Source organism: Frankliniella occidentalis, unplaced genomic scaffold (assembly GCF_000697945.3).
Source record: "Frankliniella occidentalis isolate FOCC.00 unplaced genomic scaffold, Focc_3.1 Scaffold35, whole genome shotgun sequence".
NCBI classification, from domain to species: domain Eukaryota; kingdom Metazoa; phylum Arthropoda; class Insecta; order Thysanoptera; family Thripidae; genus Frankliniella; species Frankliniella occidentalis.
In genome coordinates, this window is record NW_026267165.1 from 1,584,771 (window position 1) to 1,603,767 (window position 18,997).

Consider the following 18,997-nt stretch of genomic DNA (forward strand, 5'->3'; position numbering starts at 1 on the left):
GTGACGAATACTTTTATTACGTCGAGATTGCCGTTCTCCTTTTATTTGCCAGTGGCGTACATTTTGCTAAATACTGATATGTCGGGCAATGTATTTGAGCGGCTCGAGTCATGCGTTCGTATCACGTCACGTCACGGCGCGCGGGGAATGCTGGGAGTTTCGTAGAGGAGAATCCATTCGGCCAAGATGGCGGACGTGGTGGAGTAGCGATGTGCCTCTCGTCGGACTTACCCTAATTTCGTGTTGCAATCCCAATATAACAAGTTCCTGATCGGTGCACCACATTCCTGAAGTGTCAAATATGTAATTTAATGATTGCAAAAGTGTGTGCTCTCCTTACAATTTTGGATTTAGAACAGCCTTGTGGGTTACCCGTTGTCCACGAGAAGCTCTTCCCAAAATGGCAGCAAGCGCCCCGCGTTCAGTGAAAGTGTGAAATTTAGGGCCGAACTTTTGTGTACATTGTCAGTTTCATAAACACTGGGACAATATTTATATTTCTCCCGCCTCATGGCTGTTAAGTTTTGATTACCGAAGGCGATTTTAACTCATACAGTCAATTTTTGGGAGGAAAATATCTGGAACAATGCATCAGGTAAGGTTGTTGGTCTAACTATTTAAATTTTTCCTTAAAATTATCCCTTTTATTTAGAACTTTTAATTTTATGTAGTTCTCGTGAGGGTTAATGACTCTAATCTTTTGACCTTCCGAATGTGAGGTGTGTCCGAACCAACTGACGCCTTCCATTTTTCAATAGTATAGGTTAGGTTGTTTATATGTTTTTACGTTTGTTTTCTTTCTATTACGCATCAAATATCGTCCAGTTTACGTTCTTGCACGTCTTTGATTGTTTTCCACCATCGCCTGATCCTTAGCTACACAAGAGTCAACCGGGCTCTAATCTTACTTTATCACCTGTATCAGCTCCTTCTAATATCTTTAACTTTGTTTACATTTTTTGAATTCGAAGGGAATATGCATTATAATGAGTGTTCCACCTATATTTTAGCTTCCTTGTGTAGAGCATATCTTAACCTTCTCAATGACGCTCATATTTTGTCTTTTGAAGACGGACCCATTTTTGTTATTTTACTGAGAAGGTTGGCGTCTCATTCAACTCATGAGGTTTTATCTTTGTGCCATTCCATCTGGTAATGATACCCTGCTGTTACTACATTACTTTCATTGGGAGTTTTGTTATGGCCTCTTTTCCTTCCTCCTTGCACTTTGTCGTTTTTTGAGGTGATTCCTTTAACTGACATCCTTTTCTGCCTGCATTTGGGTGCCTTTTCTATGAGGTATAACTTTTCTGTTAATTTCAGTTATCTTAACGATACCAGGTCCCAAATCACTGCGCTGTGTCAGTTTTTATTACGTGCTATATTGATCATTCTTATTTTTAGAGCTTGGTCTCTTATTGCTGGATTAGAAATAGTTCCTTTGCGCCTCCTTTATCGAAAACCTTTATACTTAAAACGTTCATTGTATCTGATTCCTCCCTCAGTTTCTAATAAGTCCAGCACCTTGTGTCAATTCAGGACTGCATGAGGAACTAATAACAAGTAGTCAAAGCGTGCATGTGAATCACGTTGTACGCGTTGTGAACATAGCGGTGCAATCTACCAAGCCCTTCAACGATCAATTTCCCTCTTCTCCATAGCCACTCAAACATTACTGTTAGTCACATAAGATACAAACTACACATCCACTTAACATGTACCACAATTGTTGCCCTGGAGTTTAAGTGTAGCAGAAAGAACCTGAGTTTCATGAAGAGCTGTTGATAAACTGTAACCTTCATTCCCTTAATCTTGGTCTCTTCCAATTCTACAAATGAGTCTCTACAATTACTTGTTCAGAATGCATTAATTTCACTGTTTTAGTATCTTTTGAGGACTACACAATTCTTGCCATATCAAGGCTTTATGCCCAACCATAAGTAAAAACATACCTTTTTAATTTGATAGGTCCTATCAGCAGAAGGCTCAGAATCCGCCTCTGATTCTGAGAAAAATTCATCAGGTTCGGACAATGAATCTAACTCATCTTCAGCAGCCTCAGGGTCAGACAGGTATGTATCTCATTGCTTTTGTTTGCAAGATGTTTCCATCTTTCAGTTAAGTCAGCATCTCCATCTTGTGCTGTTTGTCCAAGATTTGGGAACCAAGAGAATTAACTTCTTAATAAAGTCTCAGACTCTAATTTCAAGTCTGAGCTGTTTCCTTTTTTTTTTTTTTTCTCAAAAAAATTAAGCCTGAAGAAAATTAACTGTGTTAGATTTTTCTTGGAACAATCTAAACTTTGACAAAAATGTATTTTGAAGTTTTTGGTCAAACAATGGGCACATTTAAGTCTAAATGAAGCAATTTGATAGCAATTTTAAACTTAATTCTTATTTGTCTTCAGTAAAACTGTTGTAAAAACATTGTTTTTAAGCACCACTATCGACCAAAAGACTTATGTTGAAGCCAGACAATTATTGATCCTTTAGTTTTTATGTTGTTTTTTTTTTTTCAACTTTGCCCTTTTTTCTATTGTTTTAAAATAGCATAGTCTCTTGATTAGGTTTTATTCTTGGCAGTTAACTTTTTTCATTACAATCTATCTCTGGTAAATAAGCATTGCACCTCAAGAACTTCCATAACTTGCCGATGTTATATCCTGTTTTCTGTGGCACTATGAATCCTCTTATTAGCATAACCCTTTGGACAAGTATCTTTTTTTTGTTGAATCATTTTTGATGTCCTTGGTACATATGGTCAAGGTCAATATAGGCAATTAACTTGAAACCTTAGCTTTTACCACTTACCAAGTATGAAGACCACAAGGAACATGTCAGATGACAGTAATCTCTCTTTGGGAGATATTTTATCATCTCAGGGATTATGCTGTAGCAAATGAATGTTATTTATCCTATAGTGGTACCATAACCTCATGTCATAAATTTTCTAAATTGAGTCTTAGTACCGACACATACTAGTAATATCATTTGAGGCTGAGTTCTTACAGTACAAGTCTACGTATAATAGTTGATTGCCCAGCCTTTACTTCATTTTACCCATTCTTACGTTAGGAAATACCTTGAATGAGATTTGTTAGCGTGTGTTCTTGTGTTACCACTTTTGTTTGATAACATCATTACAAGATATACCACATTGACTTTTATAAACGGTACTAATCTGCTCTAATACTCATTATTTATTCTGATTTTTTCTTTAAATTTCCCTTTTCTTTAGCGATTCTGGATCGAGCTCCTCATCTAAATCAGCTTCAGGCAGTGGATCGGATTCTGAGGGCAGTCATTCTAAGTCACGTTCATCCATAGCAAAGATTTCTCCTGATAAATCTTCACCGGATAAGTCAACTCCAGAGAAAAGTCGACCTAACTCAAGGTCTAGGGACAGGACTGGTTTAAAACAGGTAAAGAAGAATCGGGATAGATCTTCATCACAGACGACAGCAGAGGTAGGAGTCCTTGAAAGATGGAAGTGCCACAACCTCTTGCTCAATTGATTGTTTTGGAATGGATCATTCTAATTATAAGAAGCTGTAAAAAGACTCTGTTTCCCTGAGGCACAGACTTTCTGCTTAATTAATTATAATTTTACCTCATAACACAATCTAGCTTCCTAGACTAGCTTTATATCATGGTGGATGTGAATTAATTATGTGGTGGTCCATTCTCAAATCAATAATCACACTAAATGAGGGGAGCACTTTGAAGCTTGTATGGGAGTGTGTGTGTGTGCACTTATCCGCTTGGACTTTTGCTCTTCTGCTGTCTTTCCTTGCTATGATGATCTGTTTGTTTACTGTAACACCATTTTTGTACATATTTCATACCTATCCTTCTTAAAGTCGCGGTACGGGAATGTTGAGGACAATGTTGCCGCAGCTGCTCACACTGATTTACAACAACACAATCTCTTGATAAAGTGCTGCTCCTACAGCATAGCATATGTTACGTTTAAAGTCGACTACGTGGTTAATGTTGTCTTCAAGCGCCCAGACTCAGCAGAGACCTGCTAAAGTCAACTAGCCGGTGGACGACGGCTAAAGTTGATGTGGTGGGTAGAGTGGTGATATGGCACCTCGTCAGGGAAGTCACCATGGTTCTTTGAGGCACCCCTACCTCTTTCTCTCTCTTCAATTTATGATGCCCCCGCAATTAACGTATTACGATGTAACACGCAGCAAACGTCACCAAATGTTATCAGTGGTAGCCCCTGCATTTGAGTTCTCAGGGCGGGCCACCATCTCCTCTCAGCTGCCTGGCGAGTAGGTCTACCCAGCACATTGCCTTCGTCTCAGAAAATGTCCACTGTGAGGGAACCTTCAGATTTTGAAAGGACAGATGGTATGTCGTACAGGCTAGTCCTTCACTGACGGAGGCGTGCGGCAAGACAGCGCCAACGCTTCTCCCCTTTTCCCTTACAAGCCACCAAATCACCATTCTATCCACCATATCAACATCAGCTGCTGCCCTCCCAGAGTTGGCTTAAGGCGGTCCTTGCCAAATCCGGACGGTTGATGTCAACATTTGCCGGCTACTATCACAATTCACCAATTCATTTCGCCCCTCGGACTACTTTAGCTACAGACCTAATCCTTAACACACATATTTGGAAATTTTAATCTTACTATTCCTGAATAAAGTATTTGTGATGATCAATATTAAATGTTTAATACTTTTTTGGAAATTTTTGTAGTTTACAAGAGATTTGAATTTCTGAACCTTCATACTTGCACATGTTCACAGATTTTCACCAGAATGGCTGTTTGAGTCACGCTCATTAGATTTTCACCTATAATAAAAGAAAAGAATGGGAAGGCAGAATAATCAGCCTCTCTCTCATAATGTTTGCATGCTTTGTTACCGTAAAAGCTTGAGAGACTTGTCTGTGCAATTAACTGCTTTTGGTGCCTTTATTTCATCCTGCAAAAACAAACTTGTGTTTGCATGTGCAATCTCAAATATTGAACTGTCAGACATTTCAAGCTGAAGTTGTACAACTTCTCCATATTCTAATGATTTAAATGATCTAATGATCTAAACAAATAAACATTTTAAAAAACGACAATTAAAATTTTGGGTTGTGCAGACTTCTGTTAAACAAGTATTTTAATATGGTCTTTCCGTAAAATTTTCAGTGCTGGGAGGAGAATCCTGAGGTTTATGGCATCAGACGCTCAGGGCGGTCTAGGAAGGAGCCAGAACGCTTACGAACAGTTGAAAGTGACTCAGGGGAAAAGATCAGGTCAAAACGGAGTTCTAGACAGTCATCCAGAAAGTTCGTTCTATTTTATCTACAATTCATGAAACTTCAAAACTTTGTTATGCTTGTATTAATGTTGTTCCCCTTACAGTCAATGGAACTCTGATTCAGGATCAGAATCAGAGGAATCTTATGATGAGCGGCCTCCCCCTAGCAAATCAGTCCAACGAAACCGGACTATCCCATCACGTCGCCCCATCGCTAAATCACATGCTGGTGGGTCCCGGTCGTCAGCTAGAAAAGATGATCAAAAGAATCGACGAAGAGGAAGTGATTCCTCGGATGAATCTAGTTTGGATAGTGAAAATGGAGCTACAAACAGGTATATATAACTTTTCATTGTAATTTTATTTACATTTCAAAATTGGTAAAGAAAGTATTCACTATAATAATGCTGTGCAATGCTTACTAGGTGTCAGCTTTTCTATTGGTTTCTTGTTGGTTTCTTCCTCTGATGTGCTGCTTTCATTTGTATGCTGCTGTAGCTACATTCATTTATTATCTCATACTTTTATTTCTTTGCTTAACACACCTATGGATGTTGGACATAGCTTTGCCTTTGGGTTTTTACTTGCTCACCAATTCGACCCATCTGTGCTATGTTTTGACTTTCAGTGCAATTACCCTCACATGTTTTAACTCTCAAAGTTTTAATTTTCTTGAATTTATTTTTTTTAACATTTTAGTTTTGACTTTTCTTAAAGGAGATTTGGTAAATTATATTTGCGTATAGTTCTCAGCACCAGTTTGGTTATTTCAAAATGTTCTAGTTGCACTGTATTATTGTTCTGCAATGCTCTCTGCCTGATGCTGCTTATATTTCTGCTCGCTTTTGCACATGAACTAACCTGTGAGATTGGTAGGTTGTATTCCAACGCCTACTATTATGATGACCCATACAGACAAACTTCGCTTCGGACCAATCGTTCTGTCACTTACAAGGAAGCAAGTGATGATGAGACTGGCTCTGAAGATTTGGTTGAGCTTGATGAAGAGGAGGCGGCAGCTGCTGCAGCTGCTGCAGCAGAACCAGATAACTCTGAAACCATTGAGAAAGTTTTGGCAGCCCGAAGAGGCAAACGTGGAGGTAAGTCAATTTCTCTGTTCATTTTTAGGTATCAGATTTTATATACATATCACCTTCTTGTTGCTCATGCTCATGCTTATGCAATTTGTCCCTATTCATATTGCAGCGGTTGGAAATATAACTACTATGTACGCTGTGGAAACTAATGGAGATCCTAATGAAGGTTCTGATCCTAATGATTTTGAAAATACAGAATTGCAATATTTAATCAAATGGAAGAATTGGTCTCACATACACAACACATGGGAATCTGAGTTTTCACTCAAAGAGAACAAGGTACTGTAAAAATCACAAAGAATGGTGCAAATGCCTATGCGCCCTTAAATGTGTGTACAATGTTGATGTAATTCTTACTCTTTCAGGTTAAGGGTCTGAAAAAGCTTGAAAATTTTGTGAAGAAAGAAGAAGAAATCAATCTATGGCGGTCTCATTCAAATCCAGAGGACTTAGAATACTATGACTGTCAATTGGAGTTGTCCCAGGACTTGTTGAAAAGTTACACCAAAGTTGAACGTATTATAGGTAAGAGAGCCCCAATTTGTTTTATCATAGTTTTGGACATGTCAAAATAACTCATTGTAATTAACTTTCTTATCTGTAGCTGAGACGACAAAAACATCTAATGCCCAGGTTGATTACTATGTAAAATGGGAAAACTTGCCATACAGTGAGGCCACATGGGAAGATGGTATACTCATTAATGGCAGGTGGCCGGAAAAAGTTAAAGAATATAGAGAAAGAGAAGACTCACGCCAGTGTCCATCTAAATTGTCTAGGGTTCTCAAGAGTCGGCCTAAGTTTGTAAAAATTGAAAAGCAACCTTCCTATTTTGGTGGTGAGAAGGATTTGGTTCTGAGGGACTACCAAATGGATGGTCTTAACTGGTTGGTGGGCTCCTGGACCAAAAACAATTCTGTGATTCTAGCTGATGAGATGGGACTTGGGAAAACAATTCAAGTAAGCTATCAACACTTTAATGGTTTCAGCAATGCTACTATTCAGGAGAATCATGTACTTATTTTGTGCTTTTCTTTTGCAGACCATCTGCACTTTGTATTACTTGTTCATGGAGTATCAGCTGTATGGCCCTTTTTTATTGGTTGTACCCCTATCAACCATGACATCTTGGCAACGAGAGTTTGCCCTGTGGGCTCCTAAAATAAATGTTGTCACTTATCTTGGTGATGTCATTTCTAGAAATATTGTAAGTTTCTTAAAAGGACCTTGATTTGCTTATTTTTGGTTACATGTAAGGTTTTACTCGTGACCCTCATGTTTGCAGATCAGGGATTACGAGTGGTTTCATGCTGGTTCTAAACGACTGAAACCGAATGCTGTACTTACAACATATGAAATAGTTCTGAAAGACAAAGTCTTCCTTGGAAGTCAAAGTTGGGCAGCATTGATGGTTGATGAAGCTCATCGCCTGAAGAATGATGATTCTTTATTATACAAAGCACTCAAAGACTTCCAAACCAATCATCGCCTCTTAATCACAGGAACTCCTCTTCAAAACAGTTTGAAAGAATTATGGGCCCTCTTGCACTTCATTATGCCTCATAAATTTGAGACTTGGGAAGCCTTTGAGCGTGACCATGAAGATAGTGCCAAGAAAGGTTATGCAAAACTTCACAAACAGCTGGAGCCTTACATCATCAGAAGAGTGAAGAAAGATGTGGAGAAGTCATTGCCAGCAAAGGTTAGTTGATTGTCTTTTTTTTTTTTCCCCCCTTTTTTCAATTTAGTTGAAGCTTTTCTACTTGACAAACAATATTATCAACCTGTTTTCTTTCATATGTCAGGTTGAACAAATTCTCAGAGTTGAAATGACTTCAGTACAAAAACAGTATTACAAATGGATTTTAACCAAAAATTACAATGCTCTTCGCAAGGGAGTGAAAGGATCTTCCACTACCTTTCTGAATATTGTTATTGAGTTAAAGAAGTGTTGCAACCATGCATCACTTACAAAACCCCCAGATCCAGCAGAAATTCAATACAAACCCCCTGCTGAGCATATCAAGGTATGTCGTTGAAGTATTCCTTATTCCCAACTGTTTTTTTATATTATAGATCTTAATATAGCTTCTTATTTCAGGAATTGGTCAAAGGATCCGGTAAACTAGTATTACTAGACAAGCTTCTTGTACGGTTAAGAGAAACAGGCCATAGAGTCCTTATTTTCTCCCAGATGGTCAGGATGTTAGATATATTAGCAGAGTATCTACAACTGAGACATTTCCCATTCCAAAGGCTGGATGGAAGTATTAAGGGTGAACTGCGTAAGCAAGCATTGGACCACTTCAATGCAGATGGCTCTCAGGACTTTTGTTTTCTGCTATCTACCAGAGCTGGTGGCTTAGGCATTAATCTAGCTACTGCAGATACTGTCATCATTTTTGATTCTGACTGGAACCCTCAAAACGATCTCCAAGCTCAAGCAAGAGCCCATCGAATTGGCCAAAAAAATCAAGTCAATATCTACCGTCTTGTGACCAGATCATCAGTAGAGGAAGATATTGTAGAGAGAGCTAAGGAAAAGATGGTACTTGATCATCTCGTCATTCAAAGAATGGACACCACTGGTAGAACTGTGCTTGATAAAAAGTCAGCCTCATCATCAACGCCTTTCAATAAAGATGAGTTAACCGCTATTCTTAAATTTGGTGCTGAGAAATTGTTTGAGAAAGAAGAAGATGCTGATGATGAAGACGAACCAACTTGTGACATAGATGAAATTTTGCGGCGTGCTGAGACTCGTGATGAGGCACCAACAATGGCTGGTGATGAACTTTTGTCTGCATTCAAAGTGGCTACCTTTGCCATTGATGAAGATGAAGGCCCTGAAAATCTTCCAAAGACAGAAGAGGATGAAGAAAGTAAAGATTGGGATGACATTATTCCTGAAACATTTCGTAGAAAGGTTGAAGAGGAAGAGAAAGCTAAGGAGATGGAAGATCTGTACCTGCCACCTCGAAGCCGCAAAACACTCCAACAAATTAACCAGTCTGACACAGAAGGTAAGTTGATTAGTTTGCAAATTTGATCTCTACCCTCTAAGTTGTGTTTTCTTGTGTGATAAAGAGGTTACCTTGCTCTAACAATCCCCCCTACAACAATGGCATTGATGGTAGGGAGACAAGGTATTTGCTTTGTTGGTTCCTCTGTCTCTGAAAATGAATTCATGTGGTTTTAAAAGTAAGCTAAATTATTTATTTGGAACACTTTAAATTTGCATACTGGTATCTATATGATAATGTTAGGTGACAAATTTGTTCTAATTTCACATAATTCAGTGTAATTGATCATGCTCACCACATCCTTGATCAAAGCTTGGCTTAAAAACTGATTGCAAAATATTTCTGACATTTTAATTTATCTTTATTTTATTTATTTTATTTACATTTATATTTTTTGGTCTTTTTGTCTATCTAAGAAGGTAGTGGCAGAGGACGAAAACGACGGAAGGGAGGTGAGGAATCGGGTTCTAGTGAGGAGGAGAGCGATGAGGAACGCCCAAAGAAAAGAGGGCGGCCATCAAGAAGAGAAATTAAAGGATTCAATGATGCCGAGGTAAGTACTAATGCCTATCCTCACACACATCCTTGTAGTTTTCCTTCTTGAATTACATGTGTCACTTTTCCCTGAAACAGATACGGCGTTTTGTTAAAAGTTACAAAAAGTTCTCTGCGCCCATGAAACGTTTGGAAGCTATAGCTGAAGATGCAGAACTCACTGATAAGTCTCAAAGTGATTTACGCAAGCTTGCAGAACTTTTAAGAGAGAGATGTTTGCAAGCAGTATCAGAGAACCAAGAAAATCAAGCAGGGGAAGAGAATACAGGTGTGATTTCTTTAATCTCTATCATTTTGTGAAGCTTATTATGAAACTCTACCTGAAAGTATGAAACTCTATACTTAACCTTAATCTGTTTAGGTTCCAAGCAGAAGGGCCGTGTTTCCCTTAAAATTGCTAATGTTGCTGTCAATGCCAAGGCTGTTCTGGCATGTGAAGAAGAGATGGCTTCTTTAGATGAAATGATACCTAATGAACCACAAGAAAGAACAAAATGGATGATCGATTTTAAGTATGTTTCTCCAGCGTGCGACTCTCCTTTTCTACCGAGGAGCTTCTTATTCATTCATGATATTTTACATTCCAGGACCAAAGCTGCTAATTTTGACTGTGATTGGGGTGCAGAAGAAGACTCTGCTCTTTTAAAAGGAATATATCAGTACGGTATGGGATCATGGGAAGCTATAAAGATGGATCCAACCTTAGGACTTGGCGATAAAATTTTGATGAATCAGGAAAAGAAACCTCAAGGAAAGCATCTTCAAACTCGTTCTGACTATTTATTGAGGCTTCTTCGCAAATATAGTGACCAGAAGAAAGGGGTGGTAAGTTTTTTATTGTGCTGAGCACACATCTAGAGTCTGAAATAGTGTTCCAAGCATGGTTTCCTCTCAAATTTGTATTGTGTCATTTGTGAACTATAAACTAATCTTATCTGTTAATATCTAATTTCAGCCAAAACCAAAACGACAAAGAAAAGCTGCTGTCAAAGCACTGACCAAAGAAATTGTTGATGATGATTCATCTGGAGAGGACAATACAAATATGTCTGGCACAGCCAGCCTTAACTCGTCCAGCACACAGAAGAGAGCTTCAAAAAAGAACTCGGATGGAAAGAAATCAGATGATGACGATGATATGAAAGATACAAAGGATGACTTAAAGGATATTAAAGAGAAGGTTGAGAAAAAGAAGAAAGGGAAAGAAGCTAAAGAGAAAAAGGAAAGGAAAAAGAAAAAGAAGCAAGAGGGTCCTATGCATTTTACAGCCAACAGTGAGCCTGTCTCTCTTGACCTACTGGGTAATCTCGATCCAGCCATTTTTAGTGAGGTATGTGTGAACAAACACAAATTATCACAAATTTCCAATATTACTCTCTTATTTACAAACATTGACTTAATATTTTCCTCATTTTGTCTTTGCAGTGTAAGGAAAAAATGAGACCAGTCAAAAAATCTCTGATGGCCTTAGACAATCCAGATACAACATTATCTGAGCATGAACAGCTGAAGAAAACTCGGCAGTGCTTAATGCTTATTGGAGATAATATCAATAAGTGTCTAAATGAACTCAAAGACCCTGAAAAGGTTAAAGCGTGGAGGAACTACCTGTGGTACTTCGTTTCCAAATTCACTGAATTTGACGCCAAAAAGCTGTTTAAATTTTATTGTAAGTATGCTGAGAAGAAAAATCACCATGATGAGAAAAAGGATAAAAAGAAAGAAAAAGATGAAAAAGAAAAGAAAGTGGAGAAAGACATTAAAAAAGAACCGAAAGAAGAAAAGACGCCAGGGAGCAAAAGACCTCATGATGAAGATTCACAGTCTGTTCCAGCAAAAAAGACATTAGATGGCGAAGGAAGGTAATGTCAAAATCAAGTTTTTATTTGCAACATTGCAACGTATTGAGACCTCAAATATTTGCTGTAACATATATAACGCTGAAGACACTTGTCTCATATTATATTAATTATCATTGGCTACCTGTATTTTACTCAAAATGAGATTTCTGCTGTTTTGCCTAGGGATAAGGAAGAAAAAAAGGAAAAAGATAAGGAGAAAAAGAAGAAAGACAAAGATAGAGAACGTGATAGAGACCGAGAGCGTCCTTCATCTCGTGGTCCTTCTACTCCTCAGAGATCGGGTCAGGTTGGAGAAAACCCACATCCCGGAAATAGGGCGCCTAACGAAGGTTCCAATGACCGCTGGAATTCGAGTGGCAGTCAGAGAGAGAGGTAACTCAACTTATTTAAAGTTCCACAGTAGATGTATGGGGATGGATGTCTGTCAAGTCTATGTACTGCTCTTACCTTCCTGGTGAGTTCTTTAGAAATTTACTTTGGTTGTTTTGCACCTAGATTCAGTGGTGAGCACAAGCGGGATAGGTTCGACAACTACTCTCGTGGTTCTGCACAACAAGGCTACCACAGGGATAGAGAGCGTGACCGGGATCGTGACAGGGACCGTGATCGCAGAGATAGAGACCGAGATCGAGACCGAAGTCGAGATTTCAACCGGGATCGAGATCGAGACCAGAGGAGGTCGGTTCAGAACTTAATTCGGAATTACTGTTTTGCATTTGTGCGTGAGTTTTATTGTTATTTTCATTTGGCATACAGGTTCCATCACACACCCCACATGCCTTATGGCGCGCATTATGGTCCTTCCTCTACCGCCCCCGGTTATGGGCATGCTCCGGGAATGTATCCTCAGCAAGACATGTATGGGCGGGACTCAGGGCGGTACCCTGGTGCACCAGTAAATGCTGCTGGAGGAGGACCAGATTGGCAATCAAGGCCTGGGAAAGACCGAGAATATAGTAGAGACTTTGACAGAAGACCTCCGCCTAACCCCTCGTAGTGTTCATGTGACTTCTTTAGCAATAGGTTGTGATAAATTATTTTCTTCTTCTACTTGACGACAAAACTTTCAAGAGAAGTTCATTTGAAGTGCTCAAGATTTTGTGTGCTCTGAAGATTATTACTGTGGCCTATAATAGGCTAAGAGACCTACACTGTATGTGCCACTGAGATCTTATCATAAAATGTCGGTCAAGGAGAACCTCGTGTCTCTCTGCTTACCTTGGAAATCCCATGTGTGTTTCTATAGATATTTTTTTGTTGAGTGACTAAGTTTTAAGGTTTGTGTTACAATGAATTTGACTGTTTACTCTGTAAGTTGGTAAGTTGGCATTCAATTCCATTGAATGTGCTAGCAGATGATTTTCATCTCTTCATTGTGTGATCTACCTATAAAATGTGCAGTAAAATGTGATGTCAAGCAATTAAATTCCAAAATGTGAAGGCTTCACATTTGTCTGAATAAACTTTTAAACAGTGATTTGATTATACTTACAAAAAATTATTATTTTCCATACCAGTGCTTTTTTGTGTTTCATAATGCAAATTCTTGAAATCATTTCATTGTTTTGTTGTTTTTTATTATAATTTCAAGTGTTAGTTATAAAATTTGCTGTTGAGCAAATTTGAACTGATAGGCTTTATAGTGGATATTTTTAATTTATTATAGGTTTTCTAAAATTATAGAAACTTCAGTTTGTGGATGCCCTCCTATCTGTAGCCAACAGCAGCTAACTAACTTATTTTTGTAACCTACATGCTTTTCACATAATTTTGTGGATTAGTACAGACTGTGATCAGAAAACTGTCATCTGCTTTAGACTATTCTTTCAGTTCATGTTGCTGGACTAGCACGACTTTGGAAATCTGGATAATCAACTGGTGCTCTCTCTACGTAGTGCCATGAAGGCTGGGACACTGCAACACACTTTTCCTCCTATCACCTGGATAAGTTCTTAAATTTGAAGGAAGACATGGTTACTAGTACTGTACACTGTAGTGTCACCCCTTTTTATGAAGACTTTTGTATCTATTGAGCATATCCTCTATATGATCAGATGATGTCAAGCAGAAAGTGTTTACATGGGTATTATTTTGAGAAGAGCCACCGACTAGTGTTGCTTCATCCTTAAATGCCAGTGCGGGTCCACTGGTCATTTTTGCATCGGCTAACGGTTTTCTTTTTTCTATTTTAAAAATTAATTTCACTGTATTATGCTTATCTGGTCAATTTGTGCTTCTCTCTTACTACCAGTTATATTTTCTCTTTAATCTAAGGACTTCACTGTGAGGTTTTATAATTCCACATAGTGAATCTAATGCAGACTGCACTTTCCTTTGTTTTATTTCCTTACCTCATTGAGGTAGCTTTCATTAGACGGTTGTCCACATTTCTAAGGCAGATTCTATGCAATGTAATTAGCACAGTATCAAAGCTCTGCGTTAGGAAATCGAATCATGCTAGTCTTCTGATAATCGTAGCTTTTCTAAACAAGAGCTAATGTGTGTAATTCTTACTCCCCTTCTAAATCTGTCAGTGAACTCCCATTTTGTACCCGAAAGCTATGGTTTTGTCATGGTATCCTTCATCTTCCCCTTATGTAGATGACTAGATCAAAGTATACTTTGAAGACTGGAAATTTTGTATACACAGTAGGTGTAGTTATTTTACCACCTAAATTTTAAGGAGCTGATTCTCTAGAATTTACAAATGACTGTGAACTGAATTGTATGTAATAAATTGAAATGCTGTATCTTAGATGGTGTTTCATGTTTTTCACTTTTCCTTTTAGTCTTTTAAAGGCCAAATTTTCCAGCTTTTCCATTATATTTCACTTGTTCTATACTTAACTGTGTACTTTTGTTTTTCTTGGCAAATGTTTTATTTCCATTTATCTTGTTTTGTAAATACATATTTTTGAAAAATGCTGTTAAGTTATGCTCATGGATATGCACTTTTCGCAAGCGGCGAAATAGCGAAATTTCCCAAAATGCTTCAAAACGCGAAATTTAGCAAAAATCGTCTGAATCCGCGAAATCGACCTTAAACCACGAAATAGCCGGCGAAAATCGGAAAAAAATTATTGCCGAAGATTACTGAATTTTGTATCAAACATTTACTTTTACTACCACTCTGGTCTCGAATAGATAAAAAAAACACTCCGTCTTTTTAAAGGTCTGGTGCAGAAATTTGTTCCTCGTAGCATTTTTAGGGTGTTTTGGATGATTTTAGGCAAATTCGCGATAAAAAGCGAAATTTTAATTTTTATCAATGAAATTTCGAAGCGTCAATCCGCTAAAAGTGCATATCCATGGATGCTGCTAGGACAAATATGGATGGTACATCACTTATGTTTAAAGTTTTGATGAAGTCATCTTGTGCATTGTGAACTTTCTGAGATCCATCACCAGAGAATCAACTGTTAAGTTTTCTCTGTCGAAGCCCCTGTGCAGGTGTTGCATTTTTGGGACACCTTAGAAATGGAGCCTCTTCTTAGTTAATAAAATAAATTTTTGAATTAATGAAGCATGTACCTATCTGTGATCAAGATTAGAGGAACTTCTTGTTTCAACAAGCTTAGTTTGTGGCACCCACCAATCATTCTTTATATTTTACTTTTTAATATCAGAAGCTACCAACTTAAGACATCAACCAAGTTGATCATCTAGGTTATTTTTAAAATCAGCATTTTTTCATGTATGTATAAATCTGTTATTATGTTGGAATTTATTGTAATTCAGTCGTTTGTACCAATATTTAAAAGTTATAAGCTTTGAAAATAAACAATGAAAAAATGAAACAAAACACAACGCCGTGTGAACTTTCCTTCGATGGATGTCCGCTTCTCATTTCTTTTTAACTTTGGATCTAGTTTTGAATATTGTGGGATCCAAGTGGCTGTACGGAGCGTCGGCCCACTCCATGGTGTGGAGAGCATGCGCGGACGAGTCCGGCTGATTCAGCAGCAGATGCGGCGCAATCAGCGTCAGCATTTGCTGCAACAGTAGAGCGATGAGCGATTGCGTGGGAGGAGATGCTCGACTGGGCGGCCTGGACTGTCCATCTGTGCAGAGACAGTCGGTAGTCGGTACCTCAGCCCAGGGAGTGAGGCCCATGGGGGTGCCGCGGAACTGCCACAGGGGAAGGCCCTGGTGTACGAGCATCATGCGGAAGTAGGTGGTGAAGTCGCTCGCCAGGAAGTGCCATTCGAAGCAGCGGTCCAGCAGCCAGATGCGCGGCTCGGGGCGCCGGGGCTCTAACCCCTTGTCCAGGTAGACAAGGCACACTTTGGCCATTCCCTACCAAAGATTTTAAAACTTCAATGAACGTCGGCCACACGTTAAACCGCAATTTTTTAGATGAACTTTCATAAACAGCTCACGAGCCTCGGTGGGGAAGGACTCACCTGGCAGGGGTCCAGCTCGAATATCTTGCACTTGACCCCAAAGTTGGGCCGTTCAGTGCAGCTTGGTCCCGGTGCTTGGCCCGCACCCGACGCGGCCGCCTGACGGCAGATCTCCACGTCCAGCAGAGTGGGGCTGTCAGCGTCGACGAGGGACTTGACGCCCGCCAGGCGCCTCAGCTCGGTGATGGCGTTGACCCGCATGTGGCCGAGTGGGATCAGCTGCCCTGTGACGGCACAGCAGCAGCGCGGGAACGTTGTGATATACCCTCCGGATGGTTCGGGTGTAAGTACAGTAGTAGTACTTACCTGCGTTCTGATAGTTCCATGTGAGGGAGAAGCCGTCCGACGAGAGGTAGAACTGGCGCAGGTCGTCTGGCAGGGCACAGCAGTGGCGCTGCTCCCAGGAGGACAACAGCAGCCGCTCGCAAGGTGTCCTCTTGTCCAGGCGGACATCCTGCACCCCTGGGGTCTGAGCTGCAGCCCAACAATTAGGGGAAGGCCTGCCGCGCTGGTCTTGGAGCGACATACCAGGGGGCTGGCTGATTAACCCCCCGCACTTCTGTAGTTATGCAGTACCGCTTTCCCTACGTGCGGGCGGGTTGCCTGCTCGCCTGGCCCGTAAGACACGCCGCCGTGGACAGGGGCGATAGGCAAGCCCACTCGCACTCGTGCGTGCGGTACAGTACAACTACAAAAGTGCGGGGGATTAATCAGCCATCTGGTATAGCTACAGCGTGGCTCTTCTAATAGACTCACTCAACAACTTGACCAATCCAAGGGTCAAATTCTCGTAAAAGGCGTCCTGACAAGTGATGTCGACCATTTTTCCCCCCGAACGAGACGGAGTACGGTTACGGTTGCCCGGGAGACGCGCAGAAGTTTCCCGCCATCGATCGGACCGCCGTCACCGGCCGCCACCGACTACACCGAGTTCAACGCGGGCGTGCCACGCGCCTCGCATGCAACGCAACAGGCCGTCGTCGGAGCGTTCCACCGCGGCGCGGGGAAGTTTCAAATGTACGACGTGAGCGGGATCAGGGAGTTGTTTGTCATACGGTCGTCCCTCTAGACACACCAGTTTGTTTTCTCCAGCGTCTCTTGAGACGCCTGCTCGGCTTTGCGACGTGACCAACTGTCTTTAGAAATCGAATCGGTCGGCAGGATGAGGCAGGGGGCGGGGGCGGGAAGAAGAAACCATCTAACATGGCAAAGTAAGAAGACAAACGCGAGCCCCCCCCCTCCATTTCCCTCCATTCCCTACACTGCTCTACGAGCCTTTTTACTCGGCTGACCATACTAATTAAAGTGGATCGAAAACCCGTCGAGACGAACGGGAGGAAAGTGGACGGAGGAAGCATAAGCTGTCATCACGGCGTCCATCTCCGTCAAGCCAGCCAGTCAATCATTCAGTGAATCGGCGAGTCTACCAGCCAGACAACTTCATGTTCACATATTCAGAGCGTTTAAGAACAATAAGCGTTTGAAAATCGGTTTGAGGGGTTTTGCGACAACCACCCCATCACTCACTATGCCGGGCCGGATTGCCCTATCTCAAAAATATGATCACTATCTGGCCAATCTAGAGTGGTGGCCAATCTAACAGGCGGAGGTGCCCCCCCTCTCCCCCCCGCCAAATCTCTCCTCCGGCCCGGCTCCCGCTCCAGGCCGGGCGCGCGGCGCCCCCCCCCCCTCCTCTCCGTCTTTCTCTCCGGCTGTGTTGAGTTCAGTTCCTCGCAGCCGGCGGTGCGGGGTGGTCGTTCCTGCCCTGCTGCAGCTCTCGCGACGTGTGCGTCGTGACTCTCGGCACAGTCTATATCGCCTTGAGGACGCGTTAACGAGAAGTAGGCGCAAGTAAAGAATTGAAACCGGGGGTGTATAGTGAGTGATCGGAGTGAGAGAGAGGAGTGCTTCTCGACGTTTGTTAAGAGTGAGCAAGAACGAGACGGAGGTGGTGGAGTTGGCGGCGGCAGCTCGTCACCCACGCCCACCCTCAAAGGATTACTTCTCCGGTCCACCTCCAGCGGCTGCCCGTCACTCACCAGGGCTGGGGCGTCACTCCCTCTGCAAGTGATAAGTAAGTCGGGAGGAGCAAACCCTTTTTTGAGGGGGCTCCCCTGGGAGTCGTGTGTCGCGGATGGAGGAGCTGTCGGTGAGCAGGATCAGCGCTGCTGCCGTCTGATTCAGAAGATCGTTCAAGGGGGTCTCTCCTATACCTAGCCCATGAGTGCAACAAGGACGGAGCTATACGGGAGGTATAGGAGAGCCCCTGAACGATCTTCTGAATCAGACGACTGGTCGCCCTCGTGTAACTGCTTCGTGATCCATTCATTCCCAACCGGGCCCTCTCGGACCGTTACGCTTTAGTCGACGCGGAGTGTGTGAACGCGGTGTGTGGTGCGCGATGCGCGATGCGCCGTTGGCATAGTGTGCTGCTGCTGCACGGCCTGCACGGCGCTGGCGGGCGAGGCGCGGACCGCCGCGCCTGCACTGCACTCTGCCCCGCACCACTTTCCCATCGATATCTCGTTCTCCTGGGCCCGGCCGACCGGCTCGGCGGTGCTTTTGTGCCCACCGCTCGTACTGCCCCCCTCCTCCCCTTCCTCTCCATTTTCTGCCCGCCCCCCCAAGAGCCGATGATGGGAACGATTAGCCAGCCAGCCTCAGCAGCAGCTGAATTGTAAATCGCCAAATCATCTCAGATTTCCCTTTCACCCCTCCCCCTCCCCACCTCTCCATGCACATCCGCGCGCCCGTCCCCGGCTCGGGGCGACGCGATTGCAGTAAGGGGAAGCC

At 41.7% G+C, this 18,997-nt stretch overlaps 3 protein-coding genes across 6 annotated transcripts in view; 2 read left to right on the plus strand and 1 right to left on the minus strand.

The window, feature by feature from the left end:
• Positions 1–130: 130 nt before the first annotated feature.
• On the plus strand, positions 131–15,324 carry LOC113212457 (chromodomain-helicase-DNA-binding protein 1). 4 transcript variants are annotated; one of them, XM_026431152.2, is made up of 22 exons: positions 131–595; positions 1,969–2,072; positions 3,238–3,466; positions 5,153–5,292; positions 5,369–5,599; positions 6,141–6,364; positions 6,471–6,640; positions 6,727–6,886; positions 6,966–7,321; positions 7,404–7,568; positions 7,647–8,063; positions 8,167–8,388; positions 8,463–9,384; positions 9,804–9,937; positions 10,018–10,207; positions 10,301–10,451; positions 10,527–10,764; positions 10,895–11,269; positions 11,365–11,801; positions 11,964–12,173; positions 12,297–12,479; positions 12,558–15,324. In XM_026431152.2, exons 1-22 carry the CDS (start codon positions 587–589, stop codon positions 12,796–12,798), a joined length of 5,508 nt encoding a protein of 1,835 aa, XP_026286937.1. In that variant the 5' UTR covers positions 131–586; the 3' UTR covers positions 12,799–15,324. The 4 variants fall into 4 exon arrangements, with proteins under 4 accessions (XP_026286937.1, XP_026286936.1, XP_026286939.1 ...); XM_026431151.2 differs by having other exon boundaries at positions 137–595; positions 9,801–9,937; XM_026431154.2 differs by having other exon boundaries at positions 137–595; positions 3,238–3,421; positions 9,801–9,937.
• Positions 15,325–15,458: 134 nt separating this feature from the next.
• Positions 15,459–17,083, minus strand: LOC113212458 (tubulin polyglutamylase complex subunit 2). Its single transcript, XM_026431155.2, has 5 exons — positions 16,961–17,083; positions 16,511–16,678; positions 16,205–16,428; positions 15,891–16,097; positions 15,459–15,794 (listed from the first exon to the last, which is right to left on the minus strand). The coding sequence occupies exons 1-5, from the start codon at positions 17,025–17,027 to the stop codon at positions 15,645–15,647; spliced, it is 816 nt and encodes a 271-aa protein (XP_026286940.1). The 5' UTR covers positions 17,028–17,083; the 3' UTR covers positions 15,459–15,644.
• Positions 17,084–17,935: 852 nt separating this feature from the next.
• LOC127749142 (uncharacterized) overlaps positions 17,936–18,997 on the plus strand; it is a 20,063-nt gene continuing 19,001 nt past the window's right edge. The window contains exon 1 of the mRNA XM_052266046.1: positions 17,936–18,278. The gene's annotated coding sequence lies outside the window, so the exon portion shown is untranslated. The remainder of the gene's footprint in view (positions 18,279–18,997) is intronic.